At 33.8% G+C, this 22,953-nt stretch overlaps 2 protein-coding genes across 4 annotated transcripts in view; one reads left to right on the top strand and one right to left on the bottom strand.

Annotated features, from left to right (window-relative positions):
- The window catches only part of sona (sol narae metalloprotease), a 253,113-nt gene that overhangs the window by 20,432 nt on the left and 209,728 nt on the right, over positions 1–22,953 (bottom strand). For all 3 annotated transcript variants that reach the window (XM_089648884.1, XM_089648883.1, XM_089648885.1), the window contains exon 8: positions 16,036–16,178. In XM_089648884.1, the coding sequence (XP_089505010.1) occupies positions 16,036–16,178 (143 nt within the window). The remainder of the gene's footprint in view (positions 1–16,035; positions 16,179–22,953) is intronic.
- On the top strand, positions 57–22,948 carry LOC149410367 (homologous-pairing protein 2 homolog). Its single transcript, XM_089648915.1, has 4 exons — positions 57–631; positions 21,098–21,325; positions 21,964–22,222; positions 22,819–22,948. Exons 2-4 carry the CDS (start codon positions 21,100–21,102, stop codon positions 22,946–22,948), a joined length of 615 nt encoding a protein of 204 aa, XP_089505041.1. The 5' UTR covers positions 57–631; positions 21,098–21,099.

The following is a 22,953-nucleotide window of genomic DNA, read 5'->3' as shown; positions in this document are numbered from 1 at the left end:
AATATCAATGGTCATACATAGGTACACAATAGACCAATTTTAGTGATAAATGCGGTAGGTTTCGATTTTTTTTGGTAATGGCAACATTTAAATATTTAAAAAAGATTTTATATTGCAATCAGTGTAAATAATATGCAGTTTTTAATTCTTACTGAAATCGGGCAATGACAATATATATATTTTTTAAATAAACTCCACGCCGGAGGCCCGAGGGAAATAATTTTCCACAAGACATATGGCATCTATAAAAATAATTCTTCTGTCGCTTGCATTCACAATGCACATAAAAGTGCATGTTACCTCATTCCCTAGTATCTAGGTACCTACTTTGGATAAAAGTCTTTGGATTTGAAAAATTCTAATATTTTTTCACAATGGCAACACCATATGAAAATTTTCACAAAGGCTTGTCAATATTTAATGGCGGTAAATTTTAAGAAAGTTTCCCGTGAAAGTTATCGATTTTTACATCATTACAATACTACAAAAGAGTGAAAACCTTAATAAACGGTCAATATTGTTTTCATATTGCGTTATAATCAAGCAGTGAGATTTGTCGGTGTTTTTTATCATCGTTTTCCCAGACTTTGATTGGGATTTGTTCATTTGTTTAGTTTGCACGAGCGTTCAAGTAAGTGAAAAAAAAGATTTTTTTAAATTGTACAGATTATGGTACTTTCAATAGTATAATATTAACTTACAGAGAAAGGCAAATATAATCATTGGTTTTGTACATAGTTGATAATAAACACTATGAATTAAGAATATACTAGCACTTAAAATTGGTTTGCACGTTGAAAATTATTTTTTAATGCTTTTGATAGTCTATTGAAAAGCATTAAATTTTGAATACATTATGTCGTATAATACAATAAACTTTCACACAATTTTAGTTACTGGTTTGTTTATTTCATTCAAATGCAAAGCTAGAAAAAAATTGTTGTACCGAAAGATTTTATTTATAATCCTGCATAATTTTCTTTCACCCGGAATTAGTTCGGAATACAAAGACACTACTTCCCAGCTTTGATATTTATCTTAGGCGTCTCTTTTTCATAAATTTATGTGCCATACAGCCATACGATTCTGTGAAATTGACTTACTTATATTTTCATTTTGGGTAAGCTTCGGTTTATGGGTGAAATTCCTAAAAATTAAAACTAGTTATTTTTATACTAACTTTGGGCCGGGGAATCCGAATCTGGAAGAATTAGGTGGCGGCAAGCAATATTAACTGAATTACACGACTTAAAAATTTTAGATGCAAACAATATACAACGCCATTGTCGATGCGTGTTTTTGACAATAAATCCATAGAAAAATAACCAAAGATATATAAAATTAAGTGTTGCTAGTAAGCAATAATATCAATAACGTAAAATAACATGTTTATAATTTCAGTAATATTTCATATTCAAACGGTTAGATTTAGGTTTATTATCACGAAAGGTGAGTTTTTATGTCGGGGGAGACGAAAAAATATGCATTTTATATTTTAATTTTGCTAACATGACGCTAATTTTGCTAACGATTTTGATACATTACGTTGCATAAAAAGTTTGGGTGTTTGTTCATTAAAAAATAATTTTACTGCGTTGATGTCTCTCTCAATATACCTAGTTCTTGTTTCGTGGTAACTACTATACTATACTGTGGGTAGATATTGCAACGAATTTCGATTAGCTTAGAATTCTGAACTCACACAGATGAATTTCTTGCATAAAGCATGATTCATATTTATATATATATATTTTTACTTCAGAACTTGAGAAAAGAAAATTCCTGAGAATTTAAATAATTATTTTTTTCAATCGTTTCAGTTATTTTAGAATAAAAGAACACACTAAAAACTCTTCGATTATTTAAAATATATTTAAAATGCTGTTTCTCAGTTACTTTTCTCAAGAATATCACTGTCGGAAGTATTTGTTCAACTCTAATTGCGTGTCCTTTACCAAATTTCAACATAAATCAAATATTTTTTTTGACTGTATCACGTAATTTATTGCCAATGTTTGTTGCTACCGGACCCGGACTTATTCATACATTAAAAAATAAACAAAAGTTGTCGATTTTGAAGACCGTGTGAAAAGAACAAAATAACCTTTATAGTATCAAATAAAAAATTAAATTAAAACTATTTTGGATATTGCTCGATTTTAAATGTCAACTTAAATTTTAACATAAGGCAAAAAGTGACAAGCAGTGATTCGAAAATCAACAGAACTGTGATCCGTATCGATTATTATAATTTATGTATGACATTTCGCCTCCTAGGCACCAGGGGGTCTAGCCAAAACCTCCTAGATCACAAGGCCAGGACACTGAATCAAATCAGCCCCCTAACTTGTATTAGAACCTTTAAAAAATGTATTTTTATTTATTTTTTAAAATTAACTTCAACATTTTAAGATGTTTTAATAAACAAACAAAAAATTAAAGCGATTTTTTTTTGCAAGATCCCTTACAATTTAGGAGGATGCTTTGAATTGAATGTCCCGGTCTTGTGATCTGGGAGGGTTTTGGTCTAGCGCTTTGATTGATTTTGTACCGATTTCCCGAACACTGTTGCGCGGTTGAACGATGTTGATAACGCAATAAATCAGAATTCGATATACGCTACCAACACTGGCGCATCTATCTATGAATTGACATTCCCAAATATCAAACATAAAAGTTTAAAATACTAATAAATTGACAATGTCCAATTGAAATATTAAATTTAATATATATTGACAGCCCGCATATACTTCGAGACACTAAAAAGGGAAATACGATTTAAGATTTTCACGGCCAAAAGTATTTTTGTTATTTGTTTTTGGGGTGTTATGCCGTGTTGCGCTAACTCCTTCTTTAGCCAACGTTTCGGACAGCATTGCAGTGTCCATCATCAGGGCAGATGTGTTATTTGAGGTTGTGTTAAAATGTGAGCACAACCTCATACATAAGCTCACATTTTAACACAATCTCAAATAACACATCTGCCCTGGTGATGGACACTGCAATGCTGTCCGAAACGTTGGCTAAAGAAGGAGTTAGCGCAACACGGCATAACACCCCAAAAACAAATAACAAAAAAAAAACTAAAAAGGGAGTTCATTAGTTCATGAGGTCATTAATCATAAATAACAACTTTTGTTTATCGATGCTGGAACGGAATCAATCGATCGCGTCCTATATGACGTCCATGCCGGAGGTGGCGGGTTCAAATCCCGGCGTGATCAAGTCAATTTTATTTGATTAGGTTGTGTTATTACACAATTTACTCATATAAAATAATATATAGTATATTCGCGGCACGTTCCAGAGTGGAAGATACTACCAGTATCGCCCTGGTGTAGAGGACCACCATTCAGAATTGAAACGTTGTTTGAAACGGCTTAAGCTTTAAAAATATTAAATATTTTTAAAAATATTTGTGACCAGATCTGAATAGCTAGGTACTCCCCCACCTTCCTCTACAGTCTAGCCTTACAACATACCCCAATTGGGAATGCCGTAATCTCACTGTCTCCAGACGGTTGGGAGCAGTTGGGACTCTTGTGCGGTTTAACACAAAAATATATGAATTAATTAAATCTATGGATTATGTATACGGTTCCTTTCAGTTCTGAGAGCTTAGTTAGCTCACTCCATTCATTAATAAGCAAGTTATTTTGCATAACGAACGACATTATCCAAAAAGACAGCTTATCCAATACCTTGAAGGCCGCGCTAAGAGTCTACCAACTCTAGGAATCATATTCTGGCCGTGCTCGCAAATATCACCAACTGACCATAGATGACGGATTTCATCAATGTCCGTGCTAGACCTCAATTATTGTTAAAGGAAGAGTTTCGAAATTTGAAAATGTTAGGTCATTTTCAACCTAAATAAGACAATATTTACGTTACTCCGGGCGTACAGACACGCCCACGATACTCTTCTATCAGTTTATCTCTTCAGTGGTGACGGTGGTAATTAAAATTGACCTCTGAACAGGTGTTCAGATTGATATTCTAGTTTTGTTATAAATTTCGTATTTTAGTCGAATAAAATCGGAAAGTGTGATATTTTTTTTATCTATTCCAGTTTTTTTTGTTTATTTTTACCGAATTTCAAGGCTATATTTTTAATTTTCTTTTATTTAAGTGATATTATATCCCATATTAATAATACACTATTCTCAATGAGTTTAATAAAACTAATTTCAGGAAAGACATCATCATACAATTTAACGGAAATTTTTTTTACATAAGAATACGAATTTATAAGAGAGTTCAATGAACAGTGTAAAAAGGTTCTAAAACAGACTAGACAGACTTAACACAGTTAATTGATGTACAAATTTCATAAATATATTGAGAAAGTATACAAATAAAAATTAATAAAGCTGCCGAGAAAATCCTTCAAGAGCATTTGTCAAGATTTTTTTTGTTTGTCACTAAAAGTTTTAGGTTTCTTGGTAATGTGTTGTATTGCGAATAGGTATTTTCACTTCGAACCAGAAAAGAAACAAATGGTATATACTCCTTGTCGACTTGGTGAAAACCATAATTCAGATTGGAAACGTTGTTCAGCCGTATTTAGTGTCCAGATCTGGATAGGCAGATACTTCACCACCTTCCCCTCCCCATCACCTCACCTCCTTCAGTCTCTAAACATACCCCATTTGGAGATGACAAATAGTCAGTAGATAATAATAGTAATAGATTCGGGATGAAGGAATACTTGTGAGACACATGAATAAATCCGAATTATTATTTTAAAACGTTTTTTACCAAAGGATTACCAGGATCAAGACCATTATTAGGACTTGATTGTAAGGATCCGTTAGAAAGGTAACCGCTGAGCGAAAATTTGTCCGAGTCACGTTCGTGATTCCTTCAAACAAAATTTTAACTGAGCGGTCGCTCAGTTTGAAGAAATCGACAAACAGGATGCTGAGGAGTGCTGGAGAAAAACTTGATTAAGTAATCTAATATATATGTTTTAAATTATTTTATTCGTTACAGACTTTGTTTGTTGCTAATAAAAAAATCTGCGAAACAGTTTTTTCGTGTTTACAGGGTCGATCCTAAACAAATGTTTTACGTGCCTGTTCACTCCTACTTACTCCAAACTGGCTTGACCAGTTTTTTCGTCGTTTTTGACAAATCAAAACTTGTCAAACTATTTTATGTCTCTGCGGACATGTTTTTGAAGAAAATCGTTCAGCGCGAATTCAAATAACAAACACCCACCTAAATTTCGCGTACTTTCTAACTAAGTTTGCACTTTGTCATGTAATTCATTTGTTGTAATGCCAATAAAACGTAATAGAGATGGCAGCCAAGTATTGTTGCTAGATAAACCATTACTTCGAGATAAATGAAGTTAAAAATGTTCAATCTTTAGAAAAATTAATTTAGTATAGCCCCACACTCGAGGCTCTGAGGAAAATGATTTCGTTCACGACCTTTGTCGTATTTGGGAATCTTTATGGGTCTTGAAATTTCGTCACAGAGGCCGGAAAATCGTTTCATAGCAGAGCTGTTGAACACGAGAACGAGTCGTAAAAACGGCCCGTTCTAATGTGACAATTGTACTACTTCGAGATTAATTTTCAAAAAGTTTAGATAAGTTGAAATTCAATCGTGAAGATGTGATTTTGTAATTTCAGTTTCAACTTCGTGAATGAAAATGATCTTAAACGTTTCAAAAATAGAACGGTCATTAAATAAATTTGTATTTTTATGTGCATTTCATTAAATAAAAATTGGTAAATTGATTTCTTTCAAAGATGTTTCATCATCCACTCGTGTCTAAGATGATACTTACATGTGATGATAATTGCACGTAAGTCTGAACTCGTGGTATTGGATGAGAGGATTTTAAAACAATATGTATAATAACATTATAGTTGTGATGGCTGAGTATTTGGAGCAAATCAATAAGTTGCTGTGTTTGATAATCATGTTCGCGACGAGATACGGATTATTGACAGAATGAATGCAAGAAATTCTGGAAATGAGCATTGATCTAACATGGTAAAAGTTTATCAAAGGATATCCACATCCAACTTATAATACCAGGCAAAAAAATAATCCGATATATCTATACACAGAGGCAAAAAAATAATCCGATATATCTGTACACAGAGTTTTTCAAACTTAGACAGTAATCTTTTTTAGTTTCTCGATTTGTTCAAAGTTTCTATCGCATAGATGGAACGAATGTCCTCAATCCGGATATCTCAGAATGACATCAAATTACCTTTTGATGTTCTCGATAAATTAAGAAATTTCACGGTATCTTGTTATTCTCGATAAAGTAAAGAATCTCACTGTATTTTGTTATTCTCGATAAAGTAAGGAATCTCACTGTATTTTGTTATTCTCGATAAAGTAAGGAATCTCACTGTATTTTGTTATTCTCGATAAAGTAAGGAGTCTCACTGTATTTTGTTATTCTCGATAAAGTAAGGAATCTCACTGTATTTTGTTATTCTCGATAAAGTAAGGAATCTCACTGTATTTTGTTATTCTCGATAAAGTAAGGAGTCTCACTGTATTTTGTTTTCGATAAAGTAAGGAATTTCACTTTATTTTGTTATTCTCGATAAAGAAAGGAATCTCACTGTATTTTGTTATTTTCGATAAAGAAATAAATCTCACTGAATTTTGTTGTTCTCGATAAAGTAAGGAATCTTACTGTATTTTACGTTTTCGATAAAGTAAGGAATTTCACTATATTTTGTTGTTTTCGATAAAGTAAGGAATTTCCTGTATTTTGTTCTTCTTGATAAAGTAAGGAATCTCTCTGTATTTTGTTGTTCTCGATAGTAAGGAATCTCTAATCGAATCGGAAATTATAATTATTTTCCTCACATTTTGAAAGTCACGTGTGAAAATGTTCATCAATCTCGTAATAAAACTGTAGATTTGTTTATTTAAACCAACAAACCCACAAGCCCACCCGGTACACTCTTCATTAATCATTATATAATACAGATAGATAGATAAATTTAATCACAATTTTTTTTGAAAAATAATTTTCTAAATTTCTGTCTAAAAAAAGGTAATACGAATACCGTACCCTTGAGGTGATTTTTTTACAACAATGGCGCTATAAACATAATCAATCAAATATTATTACTACTTATTAGTATTGCGCATCTACTCGTACAATAAAGGTTAAAAAATCCAGTCCTTGAATTAAAGTTTTTCGTTGCCAAGTATTCCATGGTTTTTTTCTACGCGTGACTCACGCGTTCCACACAAGAATATCATGAAAAAAATACTTTTAACTAATTGATTTTTAATTGACATTTAACCACATTGACTAAAATTAATTAAAATATTTTAAAAAAACGTGTTTTTCGACAGCAGTTGTTTACGTAATTTCGCCGTTCATTGATAAAAATAAAATAGCCTGAACACATTTTCAATTTATTTTTATATGTTGACGGCATCATTCTTAGCTGTGGGAACATGGACAGTGGAAACCATAATATTGGGGAATGTTGTTGTAATGCGAAATTAAATAACGGAGGAAGGATAGAAGAAGGTCTGTAGAACCTGCCAATTCATTATGTTTATTATTTTTAACCCTGTACAGCTAACGTTGTAATTGAACCTCAATAAACTAACCATTTGACAGAAATTTCCTATTTATTAATTAGAAATTAATATTTTTTATTTAATGCAGTGAATATAAAAAATAATAAGCTAGTTATAATAAACAAATAAACAAAAACGATTTTTTATTAAAAATTTATGTACTAAACCGTACAGGTATCTAAAACAGGTACGTAATATACTTTTTAAATACATGTCTTTGAATTCCACTATAGTTTTTTGTAAAATTAATGTATGAAAAAAATTATGTAAGTCGAATTCTGTAAGTGGAAATTGAGCCACTTCCTAACACAAGATCGAGCTGAAATTCGGCAAATAGGCTCGATTTAGATGACGATGCATTCTATTAATTTTGACGACAGTCACGCATTCACATGATGACATATATGCATTTCTCTGAAATTAGATGACATTGACATCTAAAAAATTGGGTTTCGGCGCGGTTGCCTATAGTCCCTGGGGAGGAAGGTTTAATCCTCAGTCAAACTTTTTACTGTAAGTTTAAGACATTTTAAAAGTTCAGTGCGGTTTCAGAGCCAGTACCTGGCGAGGGAGGTTTTAGAATCAGATTTTACCGTGAACCTTACAATTGTCAAAAAAAATACAATATAGCGCTACAACAAGTTGGCCTAAGCCTCGCCCTGGTGAAAGACCACCATTCGGAAGCGTGTTTGGCGACCAGAACTGAATCGCCAGGATCTCGACCTTCCTCTCTCCCATCTCCTTCTCATCCCAACTCCCTTCAGCCTCCCAACATTACCCAATTGAGATGCTATAGTCCTACTGGCTCCGACAGTTGAGAATCCTTGGCGGTATTCACATAAATTAATAAAACTCAACTGTAATTTGACTGCCGAATGAACTTTTTTACTGCAAAAAGATTAGCGCCGCGAAGTGTGTAAGTTTAATATTTATTTGTATATTTTTTCGAAAGGTAGGTATAAAGTTTAGTGTAGTATATTACGCAATACGGCTGCGGCAGAGTGTTGTTGACCTGCTATGGGTGACGTCACAGAGGACACCTGTGCGCTGTTAGAGTCGATCACCGGCCAAAGTCAACTCAGAGGTCAACACTTCCAATATTGGTCACCGGTAACAAGTCAGACGTAGGCCCAAATTACTGCCCAATATTAATACATCGCACTCCCGCTACTGAAATAGGTACTAAGTACAAGCAAAAACTGTTTAAAGAACCTTTACGTTTCTCGTTACAATGTCCAAAAATGTAACTTGCGCTCACGAGATGAAACGCCAACGTTTCCGTAATTTGTAGGTATTCGAGTTATTACGCATTTATGTTCAACATTATAAATCGTACTATATAGACAGCCCTGATTTAATTAACCTCATTGAATTTCACATATCTAAGAGAGCTACTCGTTCAAAAATCCTGTGTAAAAGTAACAATACCGGTAGTGAGCATTTCAAACACACGCTTGTACCTAAATAACATGAATTAGATACGCAGATGTAGCGGATCTATTTAAATGCACGGAAGGTAGGTAGAAGAAGGCTATACTATCATATATTTTCAATCAATATTAATTATACCTTATTCTACTTATACTTCTATATTATATTCTGTATGTACTCGAATCTCCTACTTTAATACCTTTCCAGAGCTTGTATTAATGTTATACTTTCTGTCGTCAAAGTTAATTGATATTTTAAAATATGTATATTTCGAGTACATAGTTGGTTATGCTTTTAAATTGTGTGATATGCAATTATTGTTTATGATATGTTTATACCGTGGATATTAAATAAATTTTCTCGATTTTAATTGAAATTTAATTTCTTTACAAAACATAGTAATAATTACATCCGACCGGTCAATGGCTGAGTTGGCTTTACGTCTCGGCCCCACCCAGGCATCATGGCTTCAATTCCTCCATTACAACACAAGCAACATTTTCCACCTACTGTGGTGGTGATTTGAAATTAGTTATTCGTACACCAGTAGTGTCTATCTTTCTCAAAAATAAAATAAGTGTATATGCTTTTAATAAATGAATAAAATTAACGATTAGCAAATAATTTATTTACTAAAATTTTCAATAATTATTAAATCCTACCACGGAGGTCGTCGAAATTTATGATGTAAATACAATTTAATTCTTTTCATATGAACACATCACGAGAATCCTAACTGCTCCCTATCGTCCGTAGACCATAGCCGTAGGACTACGGGCATCCCGAATTGGTGTTATTGTGAGGCTGAAAGGATTGAGGAGGGAAATAGATGGAAGGTTGGTAAATATCCGGCTGTTCAGACCTGCAAGCACATTTGGAACATACTTTTTTGTACAGTGTTTTCCAATAAGAGGTGTTATTTTGAATAGCCTGCCATTTCGGTAGATGTTACTTTTGAAGCTGTCATTTTTTAACATTTGACAAGTAAAAACTACGCCATTTATAAAAATGGAGCGATACACGCTTCAACAACGCATTGAAATTATTAAAATTCACTTGAGTGAATCGAATAAAAATCATCTTGAGTGATGAGGCCCATTTCCACCTCGGTGGCTTCGTCAACAAGCAAAATTGTCGCATCTGGGACTCGGAAAACCCAAGATTTATTGTTGAAAAGCCTCTTTATCCTCAAAGTGTGACTGTTTGGTGCGGTTTATGGTCCGGCGGAGTCATTGGACCTTACTTTTTCGAAAATGAGGCTGGAGCAACAGTTACGGTTAATGGATTGCGCTATCGAGAGATGATTAATGATTTTTCATGGCCGGAATTGGATGGTATTATATCTGGACAACGTTTATTTTCAACAAGACGGCGCTACGTGCCACACAAGCAACGAAACCATTGATATTTTACGATTGAATATCAAAATAACACCTCTTATTGGAAAACCCTGTATTTGCGCACACCGGGATTCGAATCCTCATCTATTTTAGATTCGTAGTCGAGGATCTTAACTGCTCGACCAAAGAATTTAGTTGTCAATATTGCTGTGCTAAAGCCTCTTGTCTTGCCTTCGTAGGTAAGAAGTTATGGAATTAAACATAAATAATGCAGCTTTTGAAAAAATCAAATTAAGTAGATAGTAGTTATCAGCGCTCGAGTTCATTCAAGAACACGTGACACAATATGAACACATCGATGATGGAACCGGATTCAAGAAATGACATATAATTTCTAAGAAAAATACTCAAATCCGTAAAGTGATAAAGATATTATTTCTCTTTTTGTTTCTTCGCCGGAATCGTTAAATATTGGTCCTTTCCACGTCCCGTGTACACCTGACTACAAACACAAACGATGTACGAATTTTCAAGAAGCAAAAACGGGTTTTGATTGTTTGTTCTGTGGTTTATGGCTGACTTTAGAGACAAGTGCTAAAATGGTAATTTATAACCAGGTTTTAAGTCAGAGGTGCGCAACCTGTACCCATTTGTATTTATTAGTTAAATAAAATATCAAAAGTTTGCGGTTACTGGGTGAAAATTCTCAATAACTGTATGAATTTGGATGTAGAAAGGACACATCCCCAGTCTCAAATTTCCTACCCGCCCCTCATTCTTTTCCTTCGTAGAACTTCTTCTCTTAAGCTACAAGCCAAACATGTGTATATTCTTGGTATACTTTATAATGTAGGTAATAGGCATTAAAATCGCTTGACAAACGGAGTCTAGAAACGTTCGATTTCAAGCACAAAACTGATTTTATTTATTTTGTAAATATTTTTATAAGAAAGCAAAAAAGTCAATCAAGTGAAACTGTCACAGATAATCTTAGCTATAATACTGTATTTTTAAAAGTTGTTTCCCTTACGCGTTCATACATTTCTATTTAAAAAAAAATATTTTAGTAGTTTTAATTTATATTTTTTACTGTGTAATTTATTTTTTATTTGTATTCTACTCGAGCGAAACGATAGGAAAACCTTCAATTTATCTAAAGCATATTTTTTGGTATTTATAATGTAAACCAATTCGTAATAAACATTAATCGAAATAGTGATTTAGCATTACGCTTTGCCTTAAAAGGACGCAGCATTCAAAGTAAATAGGTTAGTTTTAAACCTAAAATAAAATGTTCTATCGCTGGCGGTAAGCAAGCGATGCATTCAATGCTCACATGGACTGATCGCCCCTGGAATGCACCACATCCGCCTGCATATATAACCCTTGCAAAATTAATTATTAGGCCCTTCTGTTTAAATGGTTGACCACTACTGTTCTCAGTGAACTTGGGTTCGTTCAGAGGAATTGTCACCTACGTTACGATTGGGTTTTCATTCGATTCTGTAGGTTCAACTTTGAGAATTTTTCTGAAATCACGTCATTGATCCGGAAATACGCAGTAGTTATTCATTAATTAGTCATTTTCAGAAAAAAAAATTTAAACCATAAAATTACCGAAAAATGGTTTCCAATGAAAGTAAACGCCGGTTAATGTATGTAATATGTAATCACTAGGGGTACGTAAATTTCGTTTTTACGAAATAGATGCGATAAAAGCGAAATCTGCATTTTATTTGCTATAAAAGCGAAATTTGAAAATTAAATACTTTCGCACCTTTTTATACGTTACGTGCTTTGAAATGTTGATCAGACGCGCTAACAATTATTACAACTCTGTTCAAAACAGACAGAGACGGCTATTTTATCAACCGAAAATTCTATCGATCACAGCATGATGTTGAAGACAGCAGCTCAAAAGAGCTTGGATAAATTATTGGTACACATGGGGGGCCGAATCCAACAAATGAGTGCTACAAGCACATTGGCAGATTATTTTGTACATCGGAAGCAGCAAATGTGCCCTCTTCTTCTGTCAATTCTAATTCCATAGTGGAAAGCTTCGCAAAAATTCCGTTTTTTAAAAGTGTACCACAAGAAGAACTAATTGACGGGTACTCTCATTTTCACAGACAATTACTTCGATTGGTCGGCCAAGAAGCTCCTGTGGATGTAATGCAAGTTTTAGTTACATCAAAATCTTGCTACCCTGGATTTGCAAAAGCAGCTATTCAATGTCTCAATTGCCCTGTCAATAGAGGTATCTACAACATTGTCGTTACTGATCGCAGGCATACAATGAAAGATGAAAATGTAGAAATTACAACAATGCTAGCCTTTAATTGAGTTTTTAACACTGTATTTTTTTTTGCGAAATAAATGCGAAATTTTCTATTTAGAGTTTTTTTAAATGCGAAATCACGATTTTTTATTTGCGAAATTTACGTACCCCTAGTAATCACGTTTTACTTTTCTTGAGCAGATAATGGAGCAGTTCCATTATCCGTAAACCAAAATACGCAATAAAAACAACACCATTTGTGTTTGATGAACACAGCGAATCTGAGTATTACCACGTTAGCACAGCGGTTAGAGCAGTCGTATCTCGGCATTAATTTATCGAGCCCAGCAATAACCTCTTTTTTATATCTGCTTATAGTTTAATGAATACTAATTTGTTTAAATATTTGACATCATCACGGAGCCATTTCGCGTTTCAAAATCTTCTTTTGTAAAACAATACATAAAATTTGACAAAAAGCGGCAACGATAGTATATCTGATAAAATCATCAAACTAATAATTGTTTATTTGCTCATTAATCTCGCTTGCACAAAGTCAGATAAATTTCTAGAGACTGATCTGACACCACCATTGAGGTGATCACAAAAAAGTGCTATTTAAATTCTACGGATTATCTTATAATCATTATTACAGCTTGGGGAATTTGCAGACATTTTATGATAAATTGGTTAAAGCCCCAATTCATTTTTGATTATGTCTTCAAAATAGATCAAGCCGTTCACCCTATTAACCGGTAAAATTGTTGTTAAATTTTGGTAACCCGAAACTCCGTCCTTCGGTTTCTATTTGTACTGTCAATTAAGCATTATATTTCGAATGTTTGCTTTTACAACTTGTCCTTATGTCCTTATAGATAATAAATAAGTGATTCTACTTAATTTGTTAGCCAATCTATCGTGTTTACAAAAATATTTAAGTGAATATCCTAAAACAACACGATGCTAATTTAACGAGACATTCAAGGAATATAAAATTTTTAATGTCAATATTTTATTTAAAGATTTAAAATTTCTGGTGTCAGAAAAATTAGGAAAAATCCTCTGCGTGTTAAATATTCAAACAAATACTTTTAAGTACTGATAATTTTAGCCTTTTTTCCCACTGTTAGAATAGTAATCTACAAAAAAATTGTAAAATAACAGTTTGTTTAAACAATATTTCGTGCTTTTTTGATAATTTCTCTGAAAAATGTGTGTATTTTGTTAATTTTCCCTATTTTCTGTTGCCATTACGTAAAACAAATCCTTACATATTTGTAAAAGCATTTAATACGATCTAGAAAACAAGATTAATAAATATATAGTCGAAATTCAGCATCTCCACCTCTAAATAACACAGAATAAACTATCATCAATATTCGATTCAATGTGGTTTAAGGTGGATGAAAGCCTGCCCATCCCTAGGCTTCTTTTATCGTATTTGCCATTTAGGAAATGATGTGATAATTGAGGAGCGTTTTCACAAAGAGAAATATACCACAAATCTTATTTTAAAATTTCAAAACTGAACCGCAATTCACATAAATAATTTTGATGTATTTTAGATTTAATAATCTCTTATTAAAAATAGAAAATCTATCTGTTTTCCAATATCGTTATTTGTATACTATCTAATACAGGAAACATCGCATTTAATAGAAAAGGTTTTTTTAAACATTTTAAACTTTTAAACATTTTTAAACTTTTGAACACCTATTATGTTTTGAACATATGAGACATAAATTTATACTGTTGACTAGTGCAATTTTATTTAATTATGTAAAACGTCGATTAATCTTTGCTAGGAATAATTATCTTCTAATCGTTGTTTATATCGTCAAGCTAATTAGACAAAGAATTAACAAAGATCAAGGATTTTTTTCTCCATCGCAATGAACAGGAACTGTTTTATACTAAGTAATAGATTTACGACACAAAAATTCAATTAGTGTTTTGCCAAAATCCACTGAAGTGATAAAACCGACAGAAGTATGTTGTGGGCGTGTCTATGTACCTGAAGAAAGATAATAATGGCTATCTTACTTGTGATCAAATTTCGAAATAATTCTTTCATGAACTGGTGAGCACTTTTATTGGGCTGTCCGAGGGGGAAAAACCACCTCAACCCAGGTCAGGACACTGAATCAAGTCGGCCTCTTGTTTTTGTAAGATCCTTCTGTATGTAGGTATAACCTTGTTTTAAGGCGTTCAATCTCACTCATTCTGTATAATAAATGCTTAAAATCTTTTAAATTAGTAATTATACACGGTGTCTGGAAACTCGTCGTACAACATATATCTATAGAATTAGAGGTGCTATAGCGTACTAATATCTCATAGAAACGTGGTCCAAAACTAACCTGCGATAAGCGGTGCGCTTAGGCCGGATCCGGTACTTTTAGTTAGAGCGTTGAAGGTCAATTGGAGGTAAAAAGGTGTAACCTATTGTTTCGGTTAATGTCTCATCTCAAAATAATACTTCAATGTAGTACAAGCGGTAAACTGGCGAATCTACATCATATGGAGAACTAGATTTTTTTTTCGATTTAAGCATTTATTTTTTTACTCTTTCGGTAAATAAAGAGTTGATTTTTTTTGGAGACGGGTTGCGATTTGACGCATTTAAAAATACATTAGAAAATTGATTGTATTGGACACCTACGCCAGTGACATTGACTATAAAATGCCGGGTTTCGTCTCGAGGGTACCTTGGTAAGGATTTGCAAATTAAACACAACTTCACGAATGTCGTCGGACTGGTTAGGCCACTTGCTTCTTTATTTATTTGTCAAAAAGTGTACATTGTCTACACGTGCAAATGGGGCAATTATCCTTATCTCTAAACATGAATGCAAAGGAAATGCGTCATAGCGCCGAAATTAAATTACTAAGGTCCCACAACTTTGTCGTGTTAGTAATTCAACCTTGCAAAGGCAATATAGCACGTGCACGGTGGTAAGAACCATTTCAAAGACGGGTCCTTTGCTCCTTTGCTGTCCGGTACACTGATATTAATATCCCAGTGACCGATTTTTTTTCAAATTTGACATAAAAATCCCCAATTCGGAATCGATTTACCCGAAAACAAAAGCTTAAATAAAAAAAATCATAAATACTACAAAATATGTTGTAATTTTGCCAGTTTCCCGATTGTACTACGAGTTTCCGGACGTTAACGTGTAAAAGGTAGAAAATTGTAAACGTAATAAGAAATCAGAGGCTGACACAATTCAATGTACTGGCCTTGGTTAAGGTTGTCTTGACATGAGTCGAAAAGTCTGAAATTAAATAATCTACGTCAGTTTTTCTTTCAAATCGTATTGTTGTCACTTATAAAGATTTATATCTATACTAATCGGTGCTTAAAGTAGTACGCGAAAAATGAGGCGAATTTGTACTCACTTGGTGACCGCTACGGCGATGTCGTAGACTGGAAGTCTCCTCTCCCGGAACAGGTACTTGCCCATGTCCGTGAGGGCGGCCGCACTGTCGATAGCGTCTCTGCCCACCCTGTTGTTCTCCAAGTATGGGGTTGCGTCGGGTCCCTGCGAAAACGAAAACAAAAATCAATCAAAATTTTTTTAAAAAAATACCTATAAAGCTATGGAAATATTGGTATTACTAATTTATTTAAAATCTTGAAATTGTTGGTAATCCGATTAAAATCGGATTGCAGGCCGTTTCCTGATAAAATTTTAGTAAATTAAGCATATGCATGTGCCTTGATAATGATGAAATGCGGATATTAGGATTTTTATGAACACGTGTTCCGATGTCGTGATAATACGTTCTTATTTGACAAAAAGATTATTAGGAAACCTATCAATTCATTCTTTAAGGGTCTGCTATGCTGTTTTTAATCGGATTACGAATAATTTGAAGAAATTCTTAATAAATTATCAATATTCCTTTTCACTATTTTTTCTCGGTGCAATTTGAGCCTAGTTTTACATACAAAACTGTGTTTAACCATCATTACGAAATTCAAATGGGATGGTGATTAACAATTTTAGGTGTAAGAGAGACAGACCGCGTGCTAAATGTTCTAGAACCAAAATGTACTAAGTCAGTGACAAATTTGTTAACATTCAAATTTATATGAAAGGCATTTCTAGTTTTCTTTTTTATTCCACGTATCTCGCTCTGTGTCTATAGTTGTCTTAGCTCAATGTTATTAGGTACTAGCGCAGGCTCGTGAAAAATCACGGGATAGTGCTATTGTAAATAAAGCTTTCTTGAAAATTGAAAAATGCAAACCCTTGAAAAATCATTCAAACTGACATGACTTGTCAAGATTAACTATGAGACATTTAACCAAAAGAAATCAATATATTTTAAATGAATAAATAAAATATTTTTGTCGAAAAAAATTTCATATTTTAGCTACTTAGTTGCATTATCGATTGAAGAATTCGGCTTGATGTAATCACCTACAATTTTGAAAATGACACTTAAATTCAAAACTAATCCAAGTTCATTGAACCAGAGTTCATTCACAGACAGACCCACTACCGAAATTAATATGTTTGATTATACAAAAAAAGAAGAGATTAAAGGGTAGAATGAGTTACGGGGGTGATTGTGTATCTGTGTGTCTGATAGAAGGACAATGTTACCCTTCCTCGGGTGAAATTCGTCAACAATTTCCAATTATCGAATATCAAATATCTTCCTTGAACAGATAACCACTCTGATTTCGGTTCGAAAGTTCTCAACATTAACTTCACACAGGGAAGAAAATGATTTTCCTCACGACCCATGTAATCTTTGGGGGTGCTGTGTGGTGGGTCTTTTCGAGGAAGAAGAGGAAGTCAATAGAAATGAAGGGTGGGTAGGAATCTGGGGGTAAGTATGGTGAACGTATGTCTGTCGGTATGAAAGAGACAGGCATATCTGAGTGAGACAGCATGACCGAGACGTATAAAAAGGCGTGTCTGTTGTAACTCGTCCTCTTTTCAATATCAAACTATTATATTGTTCACTTGTATCAATACTTGTGCTACCTAAATAATGACGCATTGTAACGGAGTACCCACGTTCTTTCATTAAGAAGAAATCTGGATGATCGGCACTGAAAATCACCACAGTAAGTGTGTTCAGGAGTGACTGGAGGTGACAAGGCTATGGGTCGAGAGAGTCCGTCTGGAGAGGTCAAAATGCCTCCCTCAACTCTCCCGATCCGACCCGCATCCATCGCCAAGTGCTGTACAAACAGAAACGAACCATTCTGGGTGACCTATAACAGCAGAGGTGTTGGTAGGTTTTCCAATGAATAGTTCCCGATTATTACCAGAAACATCAATAACTTTGTCATAATTCATCCGTCTTAGATAACCATATTATTCAGTAGGTATTATTTAACAAGCTGTTTGCGTGCAGAATCCGTTGGTGAAACCGAAACTATCTGCCATTGTCAGGAGGTTTTTCGTGAGAAACGAGAAAGCAGAAGTTGTCGGATTATTATTATTATATCAGCCAGCCTCGTAACAATACCATTACTTTACGTTACTTTATATGTGAGCATGGAAATTGTAAAGCGTGTGAAATCTAGTTCATTTTTCAATTCCTTGTTAAAAAGTCATTAAATCTACATTATACAAGGTGTAACAGCACGTACCAGAAGGATTTTAACCAGTGATTCCTGACCATATTTGGAGTCAAAACTTAATTGTAATTTTGCTGTCCAGAACACGCGCAACGAATCACGTGATACGCGCTCTGTCTCATCTGTCACCGTGCTGTTGTTGTTTTAAAATGGAAAAAAAATCATCAGACTACTAAATTACTTTTTTAATCCAAATATGCTCACGAATCGCTAGTTCAAATTCTTCGGGTACATATCCGAATGTAATATTATATAATATTACACCCTGTATATATATTCAAAAAAACTACGATAAAAAAACGATTCTTAAATAATGCAACCATTAGACAATTAAAACGATCCACGAATACGACAAACTAATTGAACCATAAGTACGGCTGTGAGATGCGGTACCTTAACCAAAATCTAACCTAACCTGACCTAAAATAACATCACGGATAATAAGGAAACTAAAGTAGCGCTCTTCGAATTCAAAATCTTTGTGATAGAAGATTGATCATTCATATATCTGAATTTACTATGAATCAGATAATCTAATTGAGTATAAAATCATCGTAAGATTATGTAGGTCCGAATGACAACTATTATAGTGGATGGCCAAATGGTTAAAAATGTCAGACGATGGGAGACAGAAAATTATGACGTGGGTGCCCCAGTGAAAGTGTCCCAGAGGTAGGCAAGAAAAAGGAGAAGTGAAGATGGGGTAAAGATGAGGTCTGAATATTATTGGCTAGGGTTGGAGAATATTTTTAAGTGAAGTTAAAACACCACCCTCTAATGAAGGGATATCGTATAGATCATCCTATTTTTTATAAAGATTACGAAGACAGTGTACAGTAAGAAGTCAAAACACGCGGGTACACTTCTATGCAGATTTGAGATTACCCACACTCCATAGGCATTGGCATTATAGAATATTTGTATGTGAACATTTGTAGTGTGAACATTTGTCTTCTCTAACATTGACATTTTTTCGGATTCACTGCCCAAATTCATACGTGGCATCATGTCAATAATTTAAACTATTCAATGCGCATGCATAAAAACACACACACACAAACACTCACACATACATTACACACGTCACAGATACACCTATAAACTACATAAGTCACCTGGTAATTAAGGAATAAACATACCACTTAGCAGACATTACAAGGAAACATATCATAGGTACACAACATGAAGTATCTTATTCCTGTATATTGTTTCATCTCTGTAAATCATGTACTGTTTGTTTCTATAATATAAAATAATATAAAAATAAAAATACTAAATTAGATAAAAAGTAACGCTACATAAAAGACGCTGGAAATCGCAGAGTTAACAATGGATTATAAACCAGTTATATTATTTTATTTAGATAACTGAGAAATTGGATGATTGCAATGGCCAATTTAAGCAATAATATTCGGATACGTCGCTTATCCAAGGTTATCTACAAGGGTAAGACAACTTGGGACAGCAATGCCAATTTATTAGATAAATTACTAAGAATAAATAATGTTTATTTCATACATATTTATTTTATTTATATCAAAGGCCATCTCTGGATGGTGGTCAGAATTAAAATGAATAACAATCATCACGCGGTGTGGGCAAACTTCTTTATTATTTACGAGGTGAAACTTGAATTATTTTTGCTTTAATCTGATTGCCAATGACTGCGGCTTTGAATTTTAAGTCATATCTTAAGGACGGGTGCATCTGACCATCAAATTAAATAAAAGATACACGTTGTCAATTTGGGAACCTTTGTCAATGGGTCATCTACATCCATTTAAAACGATTGTAATCTGTTAATTTTTAAGACTGTTAAGTTAAGACTTATGTATTTAAAAGATTTATTTAAAATTAGGCTGTCATCACCCTTGTCGTATTGAAAAAAGAAATCGGTTCTTGAATTGCGACGTTTCGAGATGGTAAATAAATTAAAATTTAAGAAAATATTCAGCTTTATAAAAATATTAATTTTATTCAAAATTATTTTAAAATTCGGTAATTTTTACTTGTATCCAACCTTCATCAAGGCTTTCTAGAGTGGTAGATTCTTTCAGTATCACCCTGGTGAAAAAACACTATTCAGAATCGAAAAATTGCTTGAAACGGCACTATCCGTGTTTCGTGACCAGATCTGAATAGCCAGGTACTTTCTTCTTCCGCTGTTCTTGACCTTCAGCCTCACAATATAAAATAAACCACAATATGTATGCCATAGTCTAACTGCCTTCAGAAGTTTGGGAGCTGTTGGGACTCTTGTGCTATACTCACATAAAAAAAGATAATATTTAAACACTAAAGTTAGAGCCTTTAACTTCCATGAAAAAATGCAACATTGAAGAAAAGTGAAGAAAAATAAGAAACCTAACTAACCCAACATAACTTATTATATTATCATATTCATCAAGATAAAAGTATAGGTTAAGTTAGGTTATTGTCGTTAGTTGTATCGTTAGTGATCATAGAAAGAAGAATACTAGAAATGCCTTTCATATAGATTTGAATGGAAACCAAAATCACCACTAGACTTAATATATCATTATTCTAGTACGTTTAGCGCGTACTCTGTCTCTCTTACACTTGCCTGACATCGTATACCGCCATCCCATTCGAATTTCATAATGATGATGAGACAAAATTTTGTATTGGAAATTTAAAGCACCATTGGCCAAACTTTTGGATCACGAAACACGCCCACATCGCATTCTTTATTCTATGTTTTCGTTGTCTGTTTTGTATTGTAACCGTAATTATTACATGTTCTTATGAGGCAGGATTTTTTTTTACAGTTAATTTCATATTGTATGAACTAGCAATGCAGATCCAGCCTACGATTCCTTAGAATTATTTATTTTTCAGCCATGGCCAACGAAGCAGTTTTGAAATACCTCCGCAACACCAACCGTCCCTACTCCGCCAACGACATAGTCATGAATCTGCACAAGGAGTTCGGAAAGACCATCGTCCAGAGAGCTTTGGATGCCCTGGTGCAGCAGACTGTTGTTTTGGAGAAGGTGTACGGGAAGCAGAAGGTGTATGTCGTCAGACAAGAAGCTGGAGTAGAAGTTAAAGAAGATGAGACACAAGGTAAGAAAACCGAATATATATTGATTACGGTTTGACAAATTAATGTAATACCAAAAACTGTAAATAGGATGTGACTTTTATTTTAAATCTTCGGGGTCGTTGATTCTCAGCACGTTCTTATCCCAAAATCGATGAATTTTATACGAGGTATCATCGTAATCAGTCGTCAACTGCCAGATGAAGGCTATCGTAAGCTGCCCCCTCTCATATAAATGTTATTTTTATATAGCTTACGATTATCATCTATTCTGCAAAACACTAACAACTAAACCATCGGTCCATAAAGACACGGTTCATTAAACGGACGTCTTACACCATATCAATTTAGTATCTCTTCCGTTTACCAATCACTCTTACAGCTGAGCTACAGTTATTTATCCCACTGTAACAATTATGTGAAGACGTCCCTCCCCAACTTAAACATTCTTTACACTCTATACTCACACATATAAACACACACTTACCACTAACCAACATAGCTAACTAACGAACTCCTCGCCAAACAGACTTGTTGTCATTTTATACTCATCGAGACACAGAGGCGGCAGCCGACCGACGCTAACACTAACTCAGCACATTTCACACACCAATGAAATATACCATATATATTCATAAATAACCTTAATATGCTTTTCTAGAATTAAGCGACACAATTAATAAGCTAACTGAAGAGTTGTCAAAGTCCGAGGAAAAGCTCAAATCTATCGAGGGTAATCTCAAGGGCCTACAAAGTTCCCTGACCACAAACGAGGCCTTGCTTCAAGTGATGACGAAAGAACTAGAAGTCGAGGCCTTCTCCAAGAAGTTAGAAGTCCTGGAGAAGCATTCTACTCCGATATCGCCAAAGAGATTGGAGGCGGTGAGGATAGACAGGGAAAAAACACTGAAGGAATACAGGTAAAAAAAATTAACCATCTAATTAACTGATCATCACAGTATATAGAAATATAACTTTTTTATGTTGGTACAATCAATCTTTGTCACAATCGTTTATTAAACCGACTAGATCGTCTCGAGGATTTAAACAAAATACTGACAAAGTTGGGTGTGCTTCTTGTCTTCTTTAAAATTCCTCTGTTATTTGTTCAAATAACTCAGTTTAATTCAGTGCTAATTTTAAAGTATAAAAGTTATCAACGCCTAATGAATGTTAAGACATATCCAAGGAAATAAATTATTGTGGATTCTATATAAATCATCGTAAGTTAAAAATACGCTTAGAAAATGACACTGAACCATTAAATATAATTTACTTACAATAATTAACAAAGTGAGTCATTTAACATGATAAAGAAATGTCTACATTTTCAACCTCTGATGTCTGATTTTAAGGAGCCAGTTGTTGTATTTTCTGATCATACTTCCTACCAAATAATATATATTTTTTAATTTCTTACGGACCTCTTTAAGTGTAACTCTTTCAGTTTTCAATTGCAACCAAATAACTTGGTTACGTATTAATTTTTGTCAATCAAAGGTACGTTGCTTTGCAGATACAGAAAACGTCTATGTACGGATGCCATAGATGCGATCCTTGAGGGATACCCCAAGCCTAAGAAGGTTTTCTTCGAAGATGTCGGCATTGAAACGGACGAGGATGTTAACTTTACTTTGGGAAAGTAATTTCA

This window comes from Hesperophylax consimilis, chromosome 28, assembly GCF_061612785.1.
Source record: "Hesperophylax consimilis isolate HC1 chromosome 28, BYU_Hcon_1.0, whole genome shotgun sequence".
NCBI lineage: Eukaryota > Metazoa > Arthropoda > Insecta > Trichoptera > Limnephilidae > Hesperophylax > Hesperophylax consimilis.
Note: the sequence above shows the minus strand (reverse complement) of the source record. Positions and strands in the feature narration are given on the sequence as shown.